Raw genomic sequence first — 24352 nt, forward strand, 5'->3', positions numbered from 1 at the left:
TATATAATAACGTAATGTTTTAATAGAGTTAAAAAATTTCAGCAGGGGAAAAATGGATACAGGTTATTAGATCGATAAGAATTAAAAATGTTATCGATGACATATCGCCTTTTTTACCTTCTCGATGTAAAAAGATTACTATTAATTTGCAGCAATCGATATTTCGTGGCCAAAAATACGTACACTTGATTGTTAGTAGTGAATGAAATTTAACGTGTTGATTTTTCATATACAAAAGTTCTTTGAGACAAAATCTAAAGGTCCTATTTATAATATAAGTACTCGAAAAAAATTCCCCAAAAAATCTTTTCTTTTTTTTTTTCTTTTTTTTGATAGTTATCACCATTTTTGCATTAATAATAACGTATTTTTGCAACCGATGATATTGTGTAAAAAATTTAATAACAAAACTTTTTTCCTCTCGATCTTTTTTCTAAAATGAACGATTATTGAGTTATCTAGGGAAATAGGAGAAAAAGAAATGGTATTTTTGCTATTGTTTAACATTTTGTTTAATAAAAATTTAATTACACCTTTTTCAACTGGCGCATAACGAAATAATCATTTCTGATGATAACCCGTAGGCATTAAAGCAAAAATTAGCGATCATATAGAAGAATTCCAACCCAAAACATATACCGCCTGGACTACATCGAGAAAAAACGTTATTTTATTTAAATCAAAGTTGCATGAAGGATGCGCGAACATCATTTTTACAAGGTTTAAGTAGCTGCCCTAGATTTTTGTTTGGCAATGTTTAATGAGCAAACGCTTAAATGAATTTGGGCAAAGTTGGCCCGAACCCCAAAGAGGCAAGTGCAACCGAGATGCGCCCATAGGGCGCGTCAAAGGTTGGTAAACATTAATAGCATTCATAAAAATTATCAAATCTAATTAGGAAGAAGACTCTACAGAACAGACTGAATGCAGTAAAACTGTTAAGAAAACTATAATATTATACCATAAAACAATAACTTAAAAATAATTTACATGAAACAAATCACTTTACAATATAAAATAAAAATACAACTGATCCAAAAAAAAAGCTGTCGACATTTATAGCAAACTTCTCATAAATGAACAGTCTTCAATTGTGGAAAAATACTTAACTACTCGTAAAACCATTTAAAACAAAGACTTTTTTTAATTTCCTTATATCAAAAAAAAAGTTTCCTTATATAAATATTTTATTTCTTATATAAATTTAAATAAATACTATTGTGTTGACAACAAGGATGGAAAGATAATGAAAATTTCCTGGACACTGGTCACGTATACTTTCTTTCTAATAATAATTTTTGGAGCTTTTGAATAGTGATGTGCTCTTATTTAATTATTTAATCGATAACAACGTTATCGATAATGTCTGACGTCTTGCAAAAATTGGTTTATTTTTAAGGTTCGAAATTATTTTTAAAATTTACTATAATATGAATTTTATAGATATATATTTGTTAATATATTTATAATATACTATTTATTATATTTTTGATAAAATAAAAATTTTATTTCTTTATTAAACAATAAAAAAATATGGGTGCTTAATAATAATTAGAATACACGCTACAATTTGTTGTTGTTACTTCCATATATTAATATATTATACCACGATATATTGTACGTAGCAAATACAGATATTGGTCCCGCGTTAGAAATTCCGCTTATCTCACTCACCCTCAAATTTCATGCGTGTATTTCAAAAACAAAAAACATGCGCATCGTATGTTAGTAAATACTGTATTTGCATGACCAAATATTTTCTTAAAAATTTCTTCTCCATTTTTTGGATTTTTTTTAATAGCCTGTATTAATATAATTACAAATAAATAATATAAAAAAAGAATATACTCCGTAAGAAATTTATTAACTTCAAAATAGTAAAAACGTTTTATAATTGATATGAGAAAAAGGAAAATAAAGGTAAATTAAGATGACATACATAAAGAATACATGATTTAGATAAACATAAATTATATTGATACAGATTTCGATTTAAAAAAAGTAAGGTTATGTTTATTCATTGAAGGCGAAAGGGAATGTTCCATTCCCTATAGCCTAGAATGTATAAACACATTCTACTTATAGGAACAAGGAAAACAGGGTTAAAAATTTACATGTAACAATCCACAATCATTTGGTAGAACGATAAGATAATAGTAATAGTAAAAATATAAACAGCGGCATGCAATAAAACTAGTAACACTGAATTACAGACATCACGAAAACTTATATTTTAAATTAAAACTATTTATGAAGTAAGCCCATTGAAAATTTAATATCATTCCTAACTCTCTACCCTTTATTTTTGTAATTTGAAAGAATTTTAAAGACGTTAGCAATATACTCGTGTTCTAGAATGTGTAATGCTTCTATGAAAGATTTTTTAAATTATATTTGAAGAAAAACAGAATCGGTGTTTTTAAATAAATCGTTTACAACGTGAAATAAAGTTTTATTTTTTAAATAATTTTAGAAAGACGCTTTAAACGGGAACTCATAAAATAAAATTGTATATATGAGTCTGAGTCTAAGAAAGCTTTTAATAATCTATTAAATATATACATTTCCAGTACTGAAAAAGTAATTTTTACAACGGTTAATTTGAACAGAAAAGAATAGAACATAGTAAAAAAAAATAATAAAATAAGGGGAGAAGTAAATTTAATTTTAGTATAACAAAAGGAGGTGCAAACCTTCCAACTCCGGAGGAATCACAGTTGCATCGTTTGTGAATGATAAACAATCATAGTTTGCTAGATGAAAGATGGATGTTAATCCGGTTAAGTCTACGCATGTTACATTTGTGATGAGGACGGGTAATTGCCCGCGGGTTTAACTTAATGGGGTTTTTATCCCCCATGCTAACAGGCGTGCGATACCTACTACTGCATCTAGATCGCCGTCTGACGTTGAGTTATGCCAGAGAGGAAGGAAGCAGCTTAACATTAAGTTCACGGAGGTGCACTAGTTGATAGACAGGGGGTCATAACTATCATTATCTAACAAGTAATTGCTGAACTCAGGGTTCTGAAACCGATTTGGACCTACAAATCCCATTGTGGGTTACGACAAGCGAGAGTAACATCCAAGTCGTACAGCAATTCCAGAAAAAAAACTATTGGGAAATATATAAGAAGTGTCGTGGTTTGCGAAAACCACTGAAATTCACGATTATCTGAGATTGGCAACCGTTCGAGAGGAGGTACAGTTCGGTATACGAGAGGAGTATACGGTTCGATGAGGTACCGGTAGGAGAGGAGATTCGGTATATGATATAAAATCAGGGAAGACGTAAGGGAACTAAAGTGACTGCATACATTAAATTTGTAAGTTCTCCGAATGTATTTTTAAAAGAATATTCATCTTGTATATATTTTCTGATCGATTTACAATGAAAGAAAAATGGCTTTTTCCATTTTTATTCATATAACTAAACTGCAAGATGAAAAAAAAAAATTAGTTAGAATTCAACAAAAATCGTTTTTGGAACAAGCAAAAGTCTAAGAGTGTACTGAATAAAATCCAGAAGAAAACTGAGAAAAAAGCATGGCGTATTAAATTAAAGAGGTAAATATAATTCTGGTTTTCGTTTTTATATTATCCATTATTGTTATATGACGAATTATAAATTTTTTTTTTTCAAGTATATTTATAATCGGCTCCTTAAGTAGAACCGTAAGTTAGTTGCTTTATGAAGTTATAAAGCACATGAGAAGGGATCTTAAGGAACGCCCATAATAAGCAATTCATAATAATAGTTATCAGTAAGCGGTGATCCTAAAGTTCATTAGAAAAAATATTTCTGTCAACACTTCATAGTTCATAAAAACAAAATTTTAATAAATAAATAGTCAAATCAAGAAAGAAATAAAGTAAACAAGAATAATATCACTAGATTTGGCGTTGTCAACCCACCGGGTTGGTCTAGTTGTGAACGCGTCTTCCCAAATCAGCGGATTTGGAGGTCGAGAGTTCCAGAGTTCAAATCCTAGTAAAGTCAGTTATTTTTATACGGATTTGAATACTAGATCGTGGATACCGGTGTTCTTTGGTAGTTGGGTTCCAATTAAGCACACATCTCAGGAATGGTCGAACTGAGACTACAAGACTACACTTCATTTACACTCATACATAACATACATATCATCCTCATTCATCCTCTGAAGTATTATCTGAACGGTAATTACCGGAGGCTAAACAGGAAAAAGGAAGATTTGGCGTTGTCATTTATCAAATTCATTCAGTAGTCCCCTAAGTCGGGATTTCCTTTAATCGGGATTTTTGATAAACAAAAAAGTCCTCCCTATTTATGATAAACATACTACGTAAGTATTTCTTCTTACTTATGTAAAAGCCTACAAATATCTTAATCTAAGTTGAGTTCAACAGCTGTTATAATATATATTTTTCTTTGTAAATACTATTGTTAAGTATTACATAGTATTTTACTATGTAAAACAAATCAGTTCTGTTCTTAAAGATGTAAAGTAAATCAGTTAAAAAGAAGTTAAAAGTAAATGTATTTAAAGTGATCTCACTTGAAATGTTAACTTAAAACTGTGAATCTAATTATGACACTATATACATAATAATAATTAGCCTAAACAATATGAAAAAATTACTAATACTACAAATATAATGCATTTAAATCTATTATAAATTATACATAAAAATATAATTAATCACAGCAACAATGTAATTATTGAACATATTAGTGAACCAGCGGCAAGTGCTTTGAATACTGGAAAGTGCAATGAGGCACATATTCGAACACTTTTTTCAAGCACATGGAGACGTTTCAACCTTCGGACGTCTCTGCTGTTATCAAGAAGATTGATCACTAAGTAGTTGACGTGATTTTCAGGTCGTTGCTGGTACTTAACACGGCGCTGTCTCACAACCTCACGAACCAACGGAAGCTCCAGATATTCATGAATTTCATTCCGTGTGAGCCATGGTGTCTCTGTAACTGCTGTCATTACTTTGTTCTGGAACCATTGTATGATATACTTTTGCATGTTACTATTACTTTCTGTTCCCCACAGCTCCACGCCATAAGTCCAGATTTGTCGTAGAATAACTTTGTAAATCAGAATTTATTCGGCAACATGAGGTGTGAGTTCTCTGTAGCAGCCAATGCAGTTCCCTAAGCTAGGTCAAGGTCTTCGTTAACGGCAAGGATTATAGTGTCATCGAAAATTGCGACTACGATGCAATCTTTCAGGCCTTTTGGATTCTAAGAATGCCGCCGTGCAGAATTCTCTTTCCTCCAGGCAACTTGACAACTCTATGGGATTCTGTTCGATGGTGGAGTAGCCGTACCTGAACCCAAATTGGTGGTTCGGAATTACCCCTTCCCCATCCAAGACAGGACTAAGCCCCTGAGAAGTAAAAGCATTTCAAATAATTTAGGTATGACCGTTAAGAGGCTAACTGGCCTGTAATAAGAAACTTCCTTGGCAGGCTTCCCTGGTTTTAAGATCATTACTACCTGTGATATCTTACATTCCATTGGAAAGTAAGACGTCCGCTGGACAGCAATAAAGAGATCCTTAATGTACGTGACGTTTTTAAGGGGTAGCATGACAAGCGTTTTGTGCGTCACTAGATCAAAGCCCCGGTATTTCATTAGTTACCTTCCCTGGTTGATTAATTTCAGTAACTCCCTTGCTGAGATCGGTCTAATAGAAAAGTTGACTGGCATTGGAATCTCTAAGAAATCTTTATTGTTCTTGTCACTAGGGCCGTCTTCATTGGGAAGCTGAATGTTCATGCACCTTCCTGCATGATCGACGTTAGAAAGTATGTTCATATCCTCAATGGTATCGAGCGGAAATGGGCTAATCAGTTTCTCCTCCACCCAATCTGTCAGTTTAAGAGACCCAATCTGTTCGTTTTGTATGCAAGATAGGCCTCCTTTTCCTTCTCAATACCATCGTGCTTACTGTAAGTACGTCGAATCATAGCTGATTTCTACAAGAGTTGTGACAAAAACGTAAAGTAAATCCGGGATCTTCTTTGGCTGGAATCCCGAAACTACGTCCAGGCGTACAGTTTGAACACATCTCCTCAACCGCAAACCCCACAACGTGTCTTTCGCGTTCCAGTCCCCAGCAGCGACAAATCTAGAGGCTAGTGTTGCGATGTATTTGGAGAACAACTCCTTTGTTATAGTATGGTGCGGAGTACAGTACTCCGCGGACAGTCATGTGCGTAGCCTGAATTTGGTTAGTAACAGAAACCTGAAGTTGGTGATGCCTCACAAAATTCATAATCAGTATCGCAGTTGCGATACTGCTACATACACCGAGAAACCTTGAAACCTAAGGTAATTCCGGCCTGCAAATTGCGTCTCTGATACTATTATTACATCTAGAGAATTGGTAATTGATATAATTTCTAATTCTTCCCGCCTAGAAAGTAGACCGTTAATGTTCCATGTAATGATCCGGAGAAATTAAAATATAGTTTATAGAATATAGTTTCATTATTCTCCTGCGGCTCTAGCTTCACGGAAGTTGATGTAGGGTCTTTAGTTACTCTGCGGCGTGCATTTATTAAGTCCTTCAATCTATGCCCGTGGCCTTCGATTTCTTCCTTGATTATCTCCAGTGGAATCGAGTGGTGCAGGTTCCTAATCACGACACGAAAGGCTCGTTGATCCTTTCTAGTGAAGGTATGACCTCTTAAACCATGTTTTCGAACTATATTTATGATTTTCTTGTACGCTTCAATATCTTTAGGAATTATTCTGAGTTGTTTACCTCCTACTCGGTGAATGTTGTAATCCCCCTTACACACGACCGTTTATAACAGTTCTTAAACCTTAACACATCATTTATCCCGTAAAGTACAGTAGCTAGGGGCTTGACGGGTTCTTTTTGGTTCGTAATATTCGTATCATCTAATGGAAGGCCACTAAATCTACTTGATATGGGTAATCCACCATTGTTAGGATTATGAATTACAGTTTGTTTTCTCGGCGTAGGTATGCTTCTCCACTGTCTAGAAGAAAGTTGGAATTAATATTGGAATTATAATTCCATAATTACAATGTCGTTATCGCTTCCATTCCCGGATAAATTGTTTGCTACGTCATCTCTAATTAGTTTTCTATGAGCAACCCTTCTCGGATCTCTATTCGACGACGTTAATGGATCACGTTTTCTTGATGTTATTTGATAATCTCCACAATCAGATGCCCCTTTGTCGAACATATCAATTGGTGGTAACTGATCCATGTTGCAATCCTCTATGGTCTAGGTTAGCCCAACCAAAAATGTTAAAAAGATAGACTAAAATGACATATAAATAAGTATACCTTACAAAAAGAAGTTTTTTTGTCTTCTCTTCCAAATATGAAACGAGGTCCCCAATAATCTCGTACAAATATCTGTTTCACAAATTATCAAATATAACAACACTTAATTAAACACAACTACACTACAAAACAACGGCTGAATAATGAAAATTAAAAGTTATATTTCTTTGATTAATGATTCATTTACCAACCAACGACTAATAATTAAAGCTTAAGCATGGAAAGACGGAATAGAAATATTGTAAAAGATGAAAAATTCCATGCCCGACCGGAATTCGTACACAGGATCTCCTAGTTGGAAGGCAGAGATAATACTCCTCTGCCAACAAGGTCAACGAATTTAAATTCTATGAATATATGTTTCTTAATGACGAATTATATATATATATATATATCAAATTATATTTTAAATTTAGAACATTTTTTAAAGTAGGAACAGGTTAAAAAAGGAATATTTAAATAAATCAATATCCTTATATAAACTACTGTGCCAGCATAATTTTTTGGTAAAATTGGCTAACGTCTATGTCAATTTTCTTCAAGGAATAAAATAATTTTCTTTCAACTTTCTAAGAAAAATCACAGAATCTTTCAAATCCTTTCAGCCTTTGAAAGTAATTTTGTAATATAAGACTGGAAATCGAAATGAATTTTTTTCTTTTGTTTAAAACTCCGTTTTTCTCATCTAAAAATTAATAATATTCATTTTCTATAGTCAAGTATATAAATTTACTGATTGCTTTTTTAAGATATAGTAAATACTACAAACTCATGCCGAAAGAAAAATTATATATTAGATTTTATCAGATTTATCCCAATGTAATTTAATGATAGTTTATAGTAAATGAAATATGAAAATATGTAAAAAAAGATCTCTTTGAAAAAAAATCGGCCTAGAATACAAGGAGAATATTTAAAAAATTGGAAGAAAAAATAAATTAAATAAATATTCCATTAAACCAATTAGATGAGAAAAAAAACAAACAAAAAAAGAAGGATGTTTGTGAAAAAATTCATAATGACATCATATTCTAAAATAGTCAGGCAAAATATTACAAAAATAATATAATTAAGTGGTTTAGCAGCAATCACACAAATTTAAATTAAATTGTAGGCTACGTTTATTCTGAGAAGTAAAAACTACGCCTATTATTTTTTACAATAAATATATCAAATATATATCAAATATAATAGTAAATAATTATTAGAATCTAATACACACACACACACACACACACACACACACACACACACATATATATATATATATATATATATATATATTTATAAAAATAAATAAAATCTTTATACTGCAAATTGTATTATATTAATATAGTATAAATAACTGGGTTATTCCGTGTAAATAAAACAGGTTATATCAGTAATGGGCTGACTTAATACTGAATCTTAAGCGGCGATGAATCGCTGACAGGTCAGTCTAGTCTATTATAAACTTGCCCGCTAATATTTACATTTACATATGAAAGCTGGCACCTCTTTACATCTTTTCAATTCGGATTGCTTAGGAGCAAGTCTAGCCTGGGAAACAAGCTATCCAAGAGAGAGATAGACTGTATGTATGTGTGTGTTCGCGTGCGCGCGCGCATCTCTCTCTCTCTCTCTCTCTCTCTCTCTCTCTCTCTCTCTCTCTCTCTCTCTCTCTCTCTCTCTCTCTCTCTGTGTGTGTGTGTGTGTGTGTGTGTGTGTGTGTGTGTGTGTGTGTGTGTGTGTGTGTGTGTGTGTTTGGTGAGAGGGGGGAGAAATAGAAATTAAATTATACATAGTTAAACGCTGAGTGACGGATTATTCTAAAAATCATGACTTTATATTAGATTAGTTTCATTAGTATGGCATTTGCTTATTTAAATGCAATTAATTAACTGACTTCTTGTATGTAGTTAATCTTATGTAGTTGATGATCATGTTATAATAATAGTAATAATCAGTTTTTTTGCATTTTCTCAGCTGTGAATAAAATAAATAATATATTATTAGTAACTGGTAAAAAAATAAATCTATTTAGGCTTTTAATTTCAAAATTGTTAATGTATAATGCATAAAAAAAATCTGACAAAACGTTCTCTCTATCTTAAATACTTTTAAGTACTTTTATTTCAGGTTCAATTTTACCTAAATTATGAAATTTAGTGTTACGACGTACATCATACAAAAAAAGTTTTAGTTTGTTTTTTTTGTATCAGATATGGAAGAAGAAACACAGCTGTATTAATCCATCGGGTTGGTCTAGTGGTGAACGCGTCTTCGCAATTCAACTGATTTCGAAGTCGAGAGTTCCAACGTTCAAATCCTAATAAAAGCACTTACTTTTATACGGATATTTGAATACTAGATCATGGATACCGGTGTTCTTTGGTGTTTTTTTTCGTAGGGAGAGGAAAAAGCTAAAAAGCTATGACAGCCGGCGCCAAGCCCGCTCTGACGGAAAGTGCGGGGCTCTCACCTTCTATAAAACCTCCCCATCTAGTCACGCAGGGGACAGACATAATCCACATGGTATGTACAGAGCCCCTGCGCAATCACCCGGGCGCTCTTGTCACCATATTAGAACATCTCGATTCCCCCCCGAGGGGAGAAGATCCCGCCTCGTAGCGTGTTAGGTCGTTACACCACCCCCTCCGTTCCTAGCTAGTAGTGGCTTTAACGGAGGTCATCTTCTTGCCCTCGTACTGATCACATTCCACAGGGTTCAGTCCGGCCTCGGAAGAGATGCCACTGATGCAGATGCCTCGAGGGATATCTACATCAGTAATTCCGCCACAGTAAAATCCCCTTTCGAAGAAGACCCGGACACCTAATACTACCACGTGGCCCTCAAGAAGTAAGCTAAGAGCCTACAACCAAATTAAAACAGCCAGAGCGACGTCTCCAGGGGACCATCGGCGAACGACGACTCCGAGAACCCCCGCCGACCACTCCCTGAAGCTGGCCGCCCACAGCCGTCCGCCATCAGTCTCTCCGCCTCAGGTCAACTACAGTCTTCCAGCATGCTTACCCCTCTCCACTGCTGCCTTGTTTCGAATAATGGCTGACACCGTAGTTGTTACTCTCGTCCAAGTATCTCTGTCACCCAACATCACACTTATGACATTACCTACATTTACAGCACCGTGGCCCATCATGGCGGCCCTCAAGTATCTCCACCTCGTGCAAAAAACACTACGTGTTCCGCCGTATCTTGCTCCTCACAATCACAGCAGCATCTTGCGGTACTCCTTCTCATACGGTAAGGTAATCTTGAAAGCATCCGTGCCCTAATAGAAATTGGGTGAGCTCGTAATTGCTATCACCCTGTATCCGCTCTACCCATCCCCTGACTTCACGGATGAGCCGGTGTGTCCACCGTCCAGTCTCCCTCCGCATTCCACCTGTCATTCTATGCTGAACATCTCGTCGACAGCCACATTCCTCTCACTTCCCAAAGCAATAGAGAGTCTCATCTTGGCCTGCAGGTCAATCGGTGGCACATCAGCTATGACTAACGCCGCCTCTGTACCTATCTTTCGGTACCCTGTGATAAACCGTAGTTTGAGCCGTCATTTTTGGCTCAACAACCTGCTTCTGTTGCGTGCCCTATCAATAGCACCAACCCAAATAGGCGCCCCAAAGAGTACTACTGAAGAGTATACACTGGACAGTAGCCTCCAGTTCTTTAGTGGTTGGGTTTTAATTAACCAAACATCTCAGAAATGGTCGACCTGAGATTGTACAAGACTAAACTTCACTTACACTCATACATATCATCCTCATTCATCCTCTAAAACAATACCTGACGTTGATTCCCAGAGGCTAAACAGGAAAAAAGGTAGTAGTGTATTAACATCGTTTTACTTCCTTAACTTGATTTTTCTTTTAATTTTTCTCGAAATTATGTGTAATAATAAGAATAGTTGTTTATTTTTTTTTACATTCAAGAATATTTTCATATACGCGTACGTTAGTAGCATTTGAATGAATAATTTATAACCTTTTTATTGTTATAATTTGATTTTTTATAATTTGTCATTATGATCTATCCAATACATGATATACCATGACATATGAAATCCTATAATATCCAAATAAATAAATTATATAAATCACGTAAGGAATGAATACAAATTAATTACAAGATAAAAATAGATGTGATTAAGATTACATTAAATATTTAAAATAAATAAATATGAAATAATTTTATGGTAAACAAATAGAATAAAAAAAAAAATTAAATGTAGAAATTAACTACAAAATGAATCGCATTAAGAAGACGTTATAGAAAATTATTTAAGAAATATTTATCTATACTTCAAATGGAATGCAGAAAATTCAGGGTCTTTTAAATCTGTTTAATTGATGTTGTTTAAAAATACTTTGAAAAATTTGTACTGTTTCGGTAATTTATTAAAAATAGTAATGGAGACATAATGAGGCTGTTTCTTATAAGCCGAAGAATTGTGTTGAGTTATACGAAAACAATTATGTTTTCTGGTTTGACAGAAGTAAATATTGTTACATGTTAAGAGCGACTATTCAGCAAAGAAAGATCACTACACGCATAGAGATTAAAACATTTAGGGCTAGCTATAAAATACCAGATAAATACGAAAATCGATTAGCTATAAACCTTCTTTGTCAACAGTGAAATATTAGACGACTGGAATGACCTCTTACGGATCTAATTATAGAATTGTGTAACAAAAACTCATTCATAAATTTTTTTATCAGAATTCATTTATATACCACCGGTTCCAAGAAGGAACCATAAGTAAATAAAATTACAATAAGCACTTCTGCGATTTACAATGAATACCCGACAATAAAATACACATACATATGACAGTACTTCAAATATGATATAAATATAAGACAATATGTAAATACATAAGCCAATAGTTCTTTCGTATAAATGCACTCGCACAGAATCACTTCAAAAAAAGTACAGAAGCCCGTAAAACTCTAAAAATATAGTCAAATAATATTACAAGATAAAGGAAAAAAGAAAAAGTAACACAATTTGCTTATGAAAGGAATTTAGACCCTTCATCAGGTATAGCAAACATGCTCATCACTTAAAGGATACCGTCTCAGCACAAAAATCAATCAGACTCCCTCAGGTCCAGCACTTGAAGGCGTTTAAGTCGCAGGACATCCTCCCTGTTGTTTAGGAGATTCAGCAATAGATAGTTTACATGATTACTTAGCCGTTATTTATAATGTGAACCGAATCGCTTGTTTTCTTCGCGGAAATTAAGGTAATTCCATATAATCATGAACTTCTTCGTTCCTTGCAACAACAGCGCTTCTGTAATGATTTTCACAACTTATTCTGAAAGCGTTGTATAACTTCAATGTTGTTCTTTTTTGTATACCCCATAGCTATATACCGTACATCCTAATGGATTTCAGAATGACCTTATGTTCGTATAAAAAAAATCCTGCTTAGTAAATAAAGCTCCTTAAACCTGATGTTTAGATATTTTCCGGTACCAAATCCATTAGAGGTGTTACCAAATCCGGTACCTCGGGACCGGATATGACCAGAAGATAGTCATCTCTTCTAAACGCAAACATGACATGACTCAATTTATTGTAATTTAATTTTACTCTCCACTTTTCTGTCAGACCTAACGCCGACTGAAGCTTCCTGGAGCCAGACAAAAGTTTTCATTAACAGCCAGGATCACTGAATGTATGTAATGATATATTTAATGATAAATTATTAAAATAAAAAAAAGGAACCTAAAGATATAAATAATTTTAATTATAAAATAAAGTTATTTATATACCAGAACATTTTTTAAAGACTAATATCTAAAAAAATAAGCAGAAAATTTTCTTATATACTCAATACGTAAGAGGAATGGCATGGCCATTCTCGAATGTTACAGTTGTAGATAATTTTTACCAGCCATTTATACTAATAGACGGGAAAAATGACAGCAGAAATGATCAATGTATATGCATTTATATAAAAATTTATCATTATTTATTTTTAAATGTGATATTCTACTAATCTATTTTTTATTTACAGGCGCTTAGTGGATTTCTTATGATGATGACACAAAATGGAAAGTTACTATATATATCAGATAATGCAGCTGAATATTTAGGACATTCAATGGTAAGTTCATTACAATTTATAAACATTTTTTTCCCCTAAAAACTACGTAATTTTGCAAATTAAAAAATACAGTAGTGTATGAATATTTCTATTCATAAATTTTCCAGATATATTTGTACACTGTTAAGTTTCAAACTGAATTTCTTTTCACGGGAAACGAAATGTTCATTAATAATTTATTGGTTTACTCAGATCTTTAATTCGATTTTCTATTGTTACCAATTTCCTATCATCGCAAAAAAAATTACAGAACCGTAAACAGTAAATTTTTCTTACAATTTTCAGTTTTCACGATTAACTAGGCTAAAGTTTGGTTTTTAGGGTTCCATTCACCAATAATTCCGTATATATATTTCTCTTAATCTTTTAAGATCAGTATAGGTATTTAAAAATTAAAAAAATGTTTACAATGGCATTATAATAAATCGGTATTTACTAACTTTTCTTTAAATTTTATGAACATTTTAAATGTAGAATAGAATTTTAAATTTATGCTTAGGGCCTTAATTAATGCTTAATTTTCATATCGTTAGGTCGTTTTTCTGAACTGTTTTTCTTATTTTTACCAATACGTAGATTTCTTGTCTTTTGAATTCTTGGAAATACTTTACATATACGGACATAACTAATATCTCTGGTACGGATAATGGTAAAATTATAAAATTTTGTATGGTTGCTTTAAGTACATACTGAATATTTATATACTTTATGATTTATATACTTATGATATTAAATTTTTATAAAAATTGAACAATGTGGCTGTTAATTCCTCTTTAACCCATGGTAGGGTTAGATACATCCAAGAAACTTTCGCAACCGTGTTACTACTTCTTTTTATTATTAAACAGCAACCTATGGGAAATCTGAATAACCTTAAAATTATTTATAATAAAAATATTCATACAAATCTAATTGTACATTTCTTAAAACATTTTTAATTCTTCTAAAAAAACCATCTTTTCTCTACTGTCTTTTTTAAATTTCTATTTCCAGTTTTATTATTCAAATGAATCTATGAAAATTCTTCTTTAGAGTTTTACTAAAACTTAATCATATTTCTATGCACACTTCTTTTTTTAGTTTCTTGTCAAGTTTATTTACCAACACTATAATCCATATACAAAATAAGTATATTTTATATAGCTTTCTAATTCCTAAATATGTTTGCTATTGCATATATTAGTTTCAATACTGATTATATAAAATAAAATTCATCATACAGTAATAATAAATTAAATTAAATTATTCCAAAAAGTAACTGACAAAATATATTTTAGACACAAAAGGAAGCAGTATGAAGTACGCGCGAATTTCGTTGCTAGTAACTTGAAAAAATACTAAAAATTTATTTTGAGAAATAAATAATATTTAAAACAAAATTAATAAAATAATATCGTTTAAATAAAAGAAAAAAACAAAGGAAAAAAAAGAATGACTTAAAATTACTTAATGACGTATGAAACAATTCCATCATTATTTAGTATAAAAGGTACTTATTTCTTTTGTATTAGATAAACTGCAATTATCTACCTAATATACATTTTCGTTAAAAGATGACACGTGGCATAAAATATATATATATATATATATGGTGGTATAAATATAGATATATATATATATATATGAAGACATATATTTATTAGTTCCGTTTAAAGAAAAAAATTGAAACATTAAATAAAGATAGAAAAAAGACACGTTTGATAGAAGAAGAAAAAGAATAAGAAAAGAACTGCTCCTGTAGAGGATTAGTGTAACTTAAACAAAGTGGTCTGTTATCGTTGACTAGATAAGGTTTACTTAAGTGCCCATAAAACACGTGCTCAAGCCAAGTTCCTAAAAGAGCTTGCACCCATTTACAAGAGGACAGGAGCCGAACTGCAGGAGCGTTATATTCGATGTCATTGTCAACCCACGGTCAAGTTACCGCCCAATTTATAGATGTGTGTACAATATTCTTGTTTTCTTCTGATTAACATTTTAAATGTATCTCGCTCCTTCACTCTCTCTCTCGCTGTCTCTTATTCACGCTCACTACCTCTGTCTCACAAAAAAGACTCAATACAACATAGTCACTCAATCAGTGGATTCATTTTTTTATTATTTTTTTTTTATATATACTCATAAAGTATTATAAGACACCTACTTATAAATATTAAAACAATTTAACTACCGAATTTATTTATTTAATGAAATAAATTTTAAGTGAAGACAGTTATATATAAATAAAAAAAAAACAAAAAAACATTGTATAATATAATCTATTGTTAAATATTATTTCTGATTATAATATAGTTATATATACGAGTATATATATACATACACATGTGTTACCTATTAAATTATACTGTCATGATATTTGATTTACAACATTTAACCTTCATATAAAAACCTACTTGTAAATTTGTCATATTGACTGAATCTTTAAATAATATAATAAAGTAATAAATAAAATCATTGAATTAATTCATTGGAAATTAACGGGATTATAAAAGTATTTAAAAACAACAAATATTATTTGTAACTTTTTAATTAATTATGTATATTTTTTTATTTAACTTGAACAAAAATTAAATTTTAAAAAATTTACAAAGTTTTATAACGTGTTTTATACATAATACTTCAAAATATACTTTTAATCAATTTTTATTTAATTAAATTTTTATAGTAGAAAACTGAACTGGATAAAAAATATCTTAAAAAAATTTTCACCTTAATTTAATAACTAATATAAAATTCAGGTAATTGAACTATTACTGAAATACAAAATTAGAGTATGATAATAAATATTTCGTTTAGTCAAATGGAAGAATTTTAAATTCTACAGTTAGTGAAAATATTTGCTTTCCTAATAAGATAAAAATGTTATTATTTTAATCATAGACTTACATTGTACAAATGATGGGGAATGAAGCAAGTAAATATTGCTTTTTACACATCTTAAATGTACACAAGCGAATGATATGATTAGTATTATCCTAGACTGCCTTTATTTTCGATGCCCTATGAAAATGATAAAGGATTACAACTGGAATTACATACTTTAAACAATCTGAACTGGATTTAACCTAAAAAAATATCTTTTTTTTTATAAATCAATCCAAAATTTTATAGAGCTTAAAAACAGATTGTTTTAATTTATAATTACTAAAACTGAATTTTTTACTGAAAATATAAACATATATTTCAGATTTTTAGAATAAGTTAGGGTAACTTTAGTAAACTTAATTGAGTTACTCCAAAGAATCAACTCATTGAATAACTTCAGAAGAATAACTCCTAAGTATGTTGTCTCAGGTAAAAGAACATTTTAAAAACATAATTTAATGTGATTTTTTAAAGATGTTAAATTCACCACATAAATTTGAAATATGTGCGTGAGAATATGAAATTAAAATTTTGCATCAAGTGAAAAGATGCCAAGCCGAATAGAGATTCGAACCTGGGACTTTTATAGATGAGAGGCTGGCTGGTTTGCTATCGCTCTGGAATGGAGGTCGGTAGTATTTCTATTAAGAAATGTAGTTGTGCATTAAGATGGAGTTAAACTTGTCGAAGAATCTTATGAAATGTAAACGTTTGGAATATACTTCAGTAACGATGTAAAATATGGTCATTAAAGAAAAAGGGGGAAAAATGAATTATTGGACATAGAGGAGCTTTAAGAAAATCAAATGAACAGAATAGAATAAAAGATAAAGAATTAATGAGGTGAATGTCCGAGAATAGAAGCTTAATTAGAACTCTACTAATATGTAATTTTTATTTAACAAAAATAGTGAGTTTTTTCTTTTTTAATATGTTTTAATATAATTCAATAAAGATATACAGAAATCATCTATAGAATAGATTTTTTATACTCAGGAGGGGTGTTAAATAATATTTGGGACATTGTACTTATTAAAATAACTGTGATTTTCTTCTAGTCAAACGAAAAAAACAGGAAACCACAAATTTCTTATATATATATATATATTTGTTCTCGAAGTATGCATCAATATCAGTACCATAAAACGGCAAAAATAAAATAAAAATTATTTTGTTTTTACCAACTAAAATACTAAAATTCAAAAACCTCAAAAATTATTATTAGATATTTATCTAAAGAATATTTCACTCCAAATCTACTAAATGAGAAAAATTTGCAATCACTGTTCGAAATTTTTTTAAAATTTTTTTTATATTTACATGAAGATTACACACACCAACCAAAAATCAAGTTGATATCTGTAGCTAGTTTAACCCTTAAAATTCGGAATTTAAAAAATTCAGAAATTTGTTATTAGTTCTTTATATAAAAATTACACACATCAAAAATCAAGTTGATATCTATATTTGTTACCGAAAAATTATGTGCAATACACCGTAAAAAAAAATGTAAAAAAATTTTCATCAATCTTTTTTCTTCAGTATTTTGAATGGGCGTTGATTATGAATCAATCAGGAGGTGTTATTTTATATATATATAAATAAATATGATTAATTGACAATTACTCTTACATCCAAAGATATTAGCTTAAATAAATAACTTTTTAATGACTTTTATTTAAAAAAAAAAAACAAGTATGGAAGAAAAGCCTATACCTTGAAGAAACCTAAAACTGATTATTTATTCATAGAAAATAAATAAAACTGCTAACGTTAAAAAAAAATTGATTTTATTATAAAAAATAAAACTACTTGTTCAAAAAAAGAAATATAAAAAAAATTACAAAGAATTATCAAAACCATAAACAAAAGTTACAGGTGTTATAATTGCATAATAGTAATACTACATCATAATTTATTTCCTAAAAATAAAAAAAATAAAAATTCAATCGATGAATGAACAGAACGGTTGAATTGAGGTGTCATTATAACCTACGCTTTGCGTACCACGCGCATATATTACAACTGACCACTCATTCAAGTCACTGGGTGTTATGGTGCACCCACGCTACATATAAGTTAAAACAGTACCATTCCTTCTTTTTCTTTTGCAAAATTTTTATAAAATTATCAAATATTAATTTAATTTATCCTCTAATTAATTTCTTTTCTATTTAAATTTTTTTCGGTAACTAAGACAATAACCATCTATGTACAAAAATGTACGTAGATGGTTTATTCTCATAATTGTAAAAAAATTATTTTCTCAGTTTTTAGAAGTACGTAAACAAAAGGAGAAAAGTATTTTCAAGAGTTAATCGGGTGAAAGAAATTGGAGAATTAATGCCTTTGTTATTTCAGACAAATTTACTCATATTTGATTTTTAACTAATAAAAAATTATCTAGACATCATATCATTGTATATTAAACAATATGATGTTTTACGAACAGTAAACAACACTCATTTTATATTGAATTTAACATAATTGTCTCTTGAACAAATTAAAATTAAGCGGAAGTGGAAAACTGAAATAAATCAAAAACTAATTGTTAATTTTTACAGGTATTTACGTATTAACGACACCGCAGCTACAGCTTTATTTAAAAGCAAAGTACTCAATCGGATTTCGGTGGAAAATGGGCCGATAGAGTTTAACATAAATTCAAAACAGTCTCTTTGTTAATTTTAATAAATGGTTATTTATATTTATTTATTTTACAAATATAATTTAACCAAACTTAACCTACGCTCGCTTCGCTCGCTAACCTTGACTAATTAACAGGAGTGTTTTGATTATTTAAATAATAAATAATTGCAATAATTACTGAATTTATTAAATAAATACTCAAAAATTACGGTGTTAATTAGCCAAGGTTAGCGAGCGAAGCGAACGTAGGTTAAGTTTGCTTATATTTATAAAATAAATAAATATAAATAACCATTTATTAAAAATAATAAAGAGACTGTTCATTTTCCACCGAAATCCGATTGACTTCTTTGTTTTTAAATAAAGCTGTAGCTGCGGTGGCGTTAATACGTAAGTATCTTTTTACAAATTATGGAAAGATTAGCTAGTTCAAAAATAATCTTACTACATTAACAATATTATGACGAATAAACACTTTTTTCCGGGAATAATGACTGACCACTGTCATGAGATAGTTTTCATATAACACGTTTTCCTTTTTCTTATACACTTTTTATATTCGTATTATAAATTTAATGTTTTACAAGGCTTTACGTAAGATATTTTCTGTCAGAATTCGTATTTATATGATTATTAACAAAATTATCAATAATCATTCTCTATTTTGACATTTATTTTATGAGTTATATTTTAACGTTGTAATAGTAAAAAAAGTTAATAAATCTAAAAAATATAATTTACGTTGCTATATGACAAAAAAAAAAAAAACGTTTACATAAATATTATGTTGGAATGTAAAATATTATGAAATGTTTTAACTTAATAACATGAATGATGATACTAAATCAATAAGATTACTAAAAATAAAATATACCCATATTTTAGTTTGCTATTGCTAATACTGGATATTAAAATATAAAAACGTTACGTAAGTATATTTTATTGCATATTAAAAAAATTAAATAAAATGCTTTGATAAATAAATTTTATGCGTTACCAAATCAAACATTTGTAATACAATATTTAATTAATAATATACATCATAAACATTTATTACAATATTGTAAAACAAAACCATTTAAGCTCTTTCAATAGTTTTGTGCACAGTAAAACCTGAGTTAACGGAATCCTGTCTACTACGGAAAATTTCCCTGGTCCCATGAATTTTACCAAAGATATGATGTTAATTTTCCATGAAATAACCGAAACCTGGCTGACGCGGAAACGAAAAAAATCACATTAGTTAACGGAAACGTTTTTTGAGAATCGTGTAGAATACTGTAATTTATGAAAAAAAATACGTATACCATTTAATGCTACACATACAGTACAGTACAAAATTTTCCCACCATATAAAACAGAATACGTATACTGTACAGTACTATACATACTGTATATAGTATACTGAACTACGCTATGTTACAAATTACTCTGCATAAACAAAAATAAAAATTAGTGATAGTGATGTAAGAGTTGTAACTGACAAATTCGCATTTAACACTACATAAATGTTTACATTTTCAGTAAACATGTAATTATAAATGTACATTTTCGCCTAGTATGACTGCAACGACAGACAGACAGAGTGTTAAAACCTTGTACAGGTGACGGCACACAGTCATCGTTGTTTTAACACTCATTATTCCTTATCTCGGCCATTATACGTAACTTATCCATGTGTTGTCTTAGTTCATTGCAACAAAGTTTTCTTTACTGTGCGTGTGTATACATGCATTTTTGTTTTCCGTTCATTCGTTGAATTTGCCATTTTAATTTTTTATTTAAAAAATATGTACCTAAAGTACAGAACTGAACAGTGCAATTGTTAGTACTGTACCCACCGAGTTGGTCTAGTGGTGAATGCGTCTTTCCAAATCGGCTGATTTGGGAAGACCAACCCGGTAGATTTGTGCTTACGAATTCGCTAACGAACTACTGTACAAATCCACTGCTGAAAATGAAATGGGGTTCTGGTAAGTACACTACCATATTTTTTCTTTTTATTTGTGTAGTTCCCTAGTTCATCCCTATATTCACTGGAATCCTGTTCACAATTGAAAATATTTTCCCGCGAAATTCCGTATATTCGGCTTTTACAATAATTTTATTATTATCAAATAAAAACTTTTTAGGAAGTTTTAGTGGTATATAAATCATTGTTTTATCATTAATCTGTTCTTTCTCTAGTTTTGTTCCAATCATTCTTATGGCAGCTATTTACTGTTAATCACCTGAGATACAAAAGTTATTGATCAGATTTTTTTTCTGATAGTAATAATGTTGACGACTATACAATTAGGCTCACTACAACGAACAAAATAAAAGTGTCCGTTGTTCGTATAATTAATAATGTTTTTATAACTAGCTAATTAATCCATATATCGTCAGAACAAAACGTGTTGTTAACTGTTGAGCGTTGAAATATGGCTGATTTATTTTAATCGTAAATTGTATATTTTAATCAATTGTATTTTATATCTAACTACCTACCCCCCGCATGGGAAGTGGGCGCTTAACCATGTGCCCTACTCCGACAAACTGCAGCCTAATTTTTACAAAAATAAATAATCTATTTTTTAAGAAAAATAAAAATCATACTTTTTTTGGAGGTGGTTGGGAGGGGTTTTTCAAACCCAGAAATGGTTATATGCTAGTATTTTAAAAACATTTCTATAATTTTCAGTTTATAATGTACATAATATCATTCATAGGCTTTAAACCAAGCAGAACATATTTTATATTTTTTTTAAAAACGCATTAAATACAAACACTATTAACTTTTTTGTTTTATTTTTTTAAATTTTAAGTTGAAGGCAAAGTAAGTTGGAAAGTTTCTTTTTATTTTTTTAATCTGGCATCTATTTCTCAATATCTGACGTAATCGATTGGTATTTTTGGTTTTTTAGGATTGTTATTGTTTTCTTAATTTATCCAATTTGATTTTTTATATATCACTAGTTACTAAAAAAAAAATCTAATTACAATATATTCAAAACACTTAATTTTAATTTGTAACACGTCATCTTAAGAAAAAGATCCACATAATAATTTTTCACTTTTTGATTAAGTAATATCTGTAAAAATATAAATTTCATTATATATATATATATATATATATATATAAGTCACAGTCAAGCTTCATAACTTATTTTTCATTGGATGATTCATATTCATAAATGAATGAATGAGGAAAAGAAAGGTAGACTGATGATGTTTATGAGACATAAAAACCTGTCATGTTCACATACATGACTGTTTGACTGACATCATCCATTATTTGGCAAATGACGACCTGTCTTAGTTCTTTACTATTTTACTTACTAACATAACAGATACTGCCCTTTGTCCGTATTTGTATAACTTAAAAAAAGAGAGAAAAAAGAAAACTTCTATACTATCCCTACTACCTAAAAATACTCCATCATCTTCAATGTTACGTAGTAACATTAGTTATGTAACTTAATACAGATTCCCCTTATGAATTGAAACCCTTCATTTCTTTCATGTTGTCATACGTACAGAAAAATAAACAACGCGAGCGCTTACGTGTACATGTAGTTACACACGCGCGCACAAAGTACAAAATAGAAAACAAAGAATTAATATTACGAAAGTATTTTTATTCCATTTGGTTTTATTTTCTTATCTAATGTACATTTGCTTCGAATTATATATTTAAAAAAATAAAAATAAGAATTTTTTAAAAGATAAATTCAATAATACGATTTAAAAAATATATTACACAATGATCTTAAAAAATCCTTATCGATTAAAATCAGAAATAATTTTAAAAAATGAAGAATAATATATTTTTTTAATTTTCACAAATTTTATTAAATATGACAGCAGTTTGATAGACAGAACCTTCTTCAGATACTACGAACAGAATACTAAATTTTTAAGGTTAGATACACAGAACAAGGTAAATACATTAAATCAGTAGAGATTAAGTATTTAAAAACTATTGGTTTATTTCAGAAAATGGGTGTATTTATATTTATATTCGAAGCTACATCTACATTTCTAAGTTTAATAATGGTGAACTATTCAATTTTAATGATCATTTAAAAGTAAATTAGAATCCTTGAGTTTAGTAATTCCCAATGGCTCTAAAAGGTTTAGTTTCAAACCTTTGTTCTCATCATGTAGTTGTGATTAAAAACCTAATTTTTATCAGTTAAATGACAGGCATAATAATTAGAATCACTTTTGTTATTCGAAAAGCAAAATCTGTCATTCATAATATATTTTAAGAAAAACCTTTTAAATTTTTACCTACATAGCTACCTTCCAATATAAACTTTATCACAAGAAGCACGTTCAAATTTGTAAACTCCTGATTTTTTAAGTTTATCAGTTTTACTTTTGTTATTCCTAATTAATTTATCCGGTGAATTATTTGAAATTAATATCAAAATCTCTGTCTATAAAATATTTAGTAATTTTCTGTTTGGATTTACCTGTGCAAGTAAATCCTGTGTAAAAACACAGGTATATTTTTTTATTTTTTATTTACTTGTGTAAAATTTATAGTCCATGGAAACTAATAAATTAAAAAAATTCTAATTTACTTTTAAATCATAAATTAGAATAGTTCACCGTTATCAAACTCAAAAATGGTTAAGGTTGCTTCGAATCTAAATGTAAGTACCGCCCATTTTCTGAAATGAACCAATAGTGTTAACTTATAAGTGTACACTTCCTACTATTGTACTTTATTTATCTCTATGATTAAATGTTGTACCTAACCTTTTAAGCTTTAGTAGTTTGTTCTTAACTTCTGAAGAAGGAACTATGTATCGGAACAGTTATATCTAAATAAAATTTGTGAAAATAAAAAAAAAGCAAACAGTTTCATATTTTAATTTTTATCCACTGATTTGATAAAATTAAAAAGTGAAAAATAATTCCAAAATCTAGTATTACATCAAAATCCGTTAACAACTCCCTACAGAAAGGTAAGATATTTATAGATTAAAATAACTAAAAATAATCAATTTACCATACAGATTTAGCAAAACCTATTATCATTGATGAAGTTTGATCTTCATGATGTGAGTCGTTAAAAAAGAAACCACCGCTTAACATGCATTCAAGTCTTCTTTTATTTGATTTTCAATTTTTAAGCAGGATCACTAAATAAATATACACAAGAAGAGCATTTTATACTATGCTGAGCTCACAAAAAAATAGAATTTTCTTTGATAGCCGATAACTTATATGTATTTTTAATGAACTAATGTTCATAAAAAAACATCATTGCATTTATATGAATTCCTTCAATAATTCTTTTAAATAATATTTGATACTGCAAAGCAACTTAAATTATGAAAGTGCTTATGGAAATTGGTTGCAGCTGTAAGTAATAAACCCACCGCGTTGGTCTAGTGGTGAACGCG

General features: G+C 30.0%; 1 protein-coding gene across 1 annotated transcript in view; it reads left to right on the forward strand.

Annotated features, from left to right (window-relative positions):
• Positions 1–24352, forward strand: part of dysf (neuronal PAS domain protein dysfusion) — a 640106-nt gene that overhangs the window by 418945 nt on the left and 196809 nt on the right. The window contains exon 4 of the mRNA XM_075370678.1: positions 13350–13439. Within this exon, the coding sequence (XP_075226793.1) occupies positions 13350–13439 (90 nt within the window). The remainder of the gene's footprint in view (positions 1–13349; positions 13440–24352) is intronic.

This window comes from Lycorma delicatula, chromosome 7 (genome assembly GCF_047948215.1).
Source record: "Lycorma delicatula isolate Av1 chromosome 7, ASM4794821v1, whole genome shotgun sequence".
Lineage (NCBI taxonomy): Eukaryota > Metazoa > Arthropoda > Insecta > Hemiptera > Fulgoridae > Lycorma > Lycorma delicatula.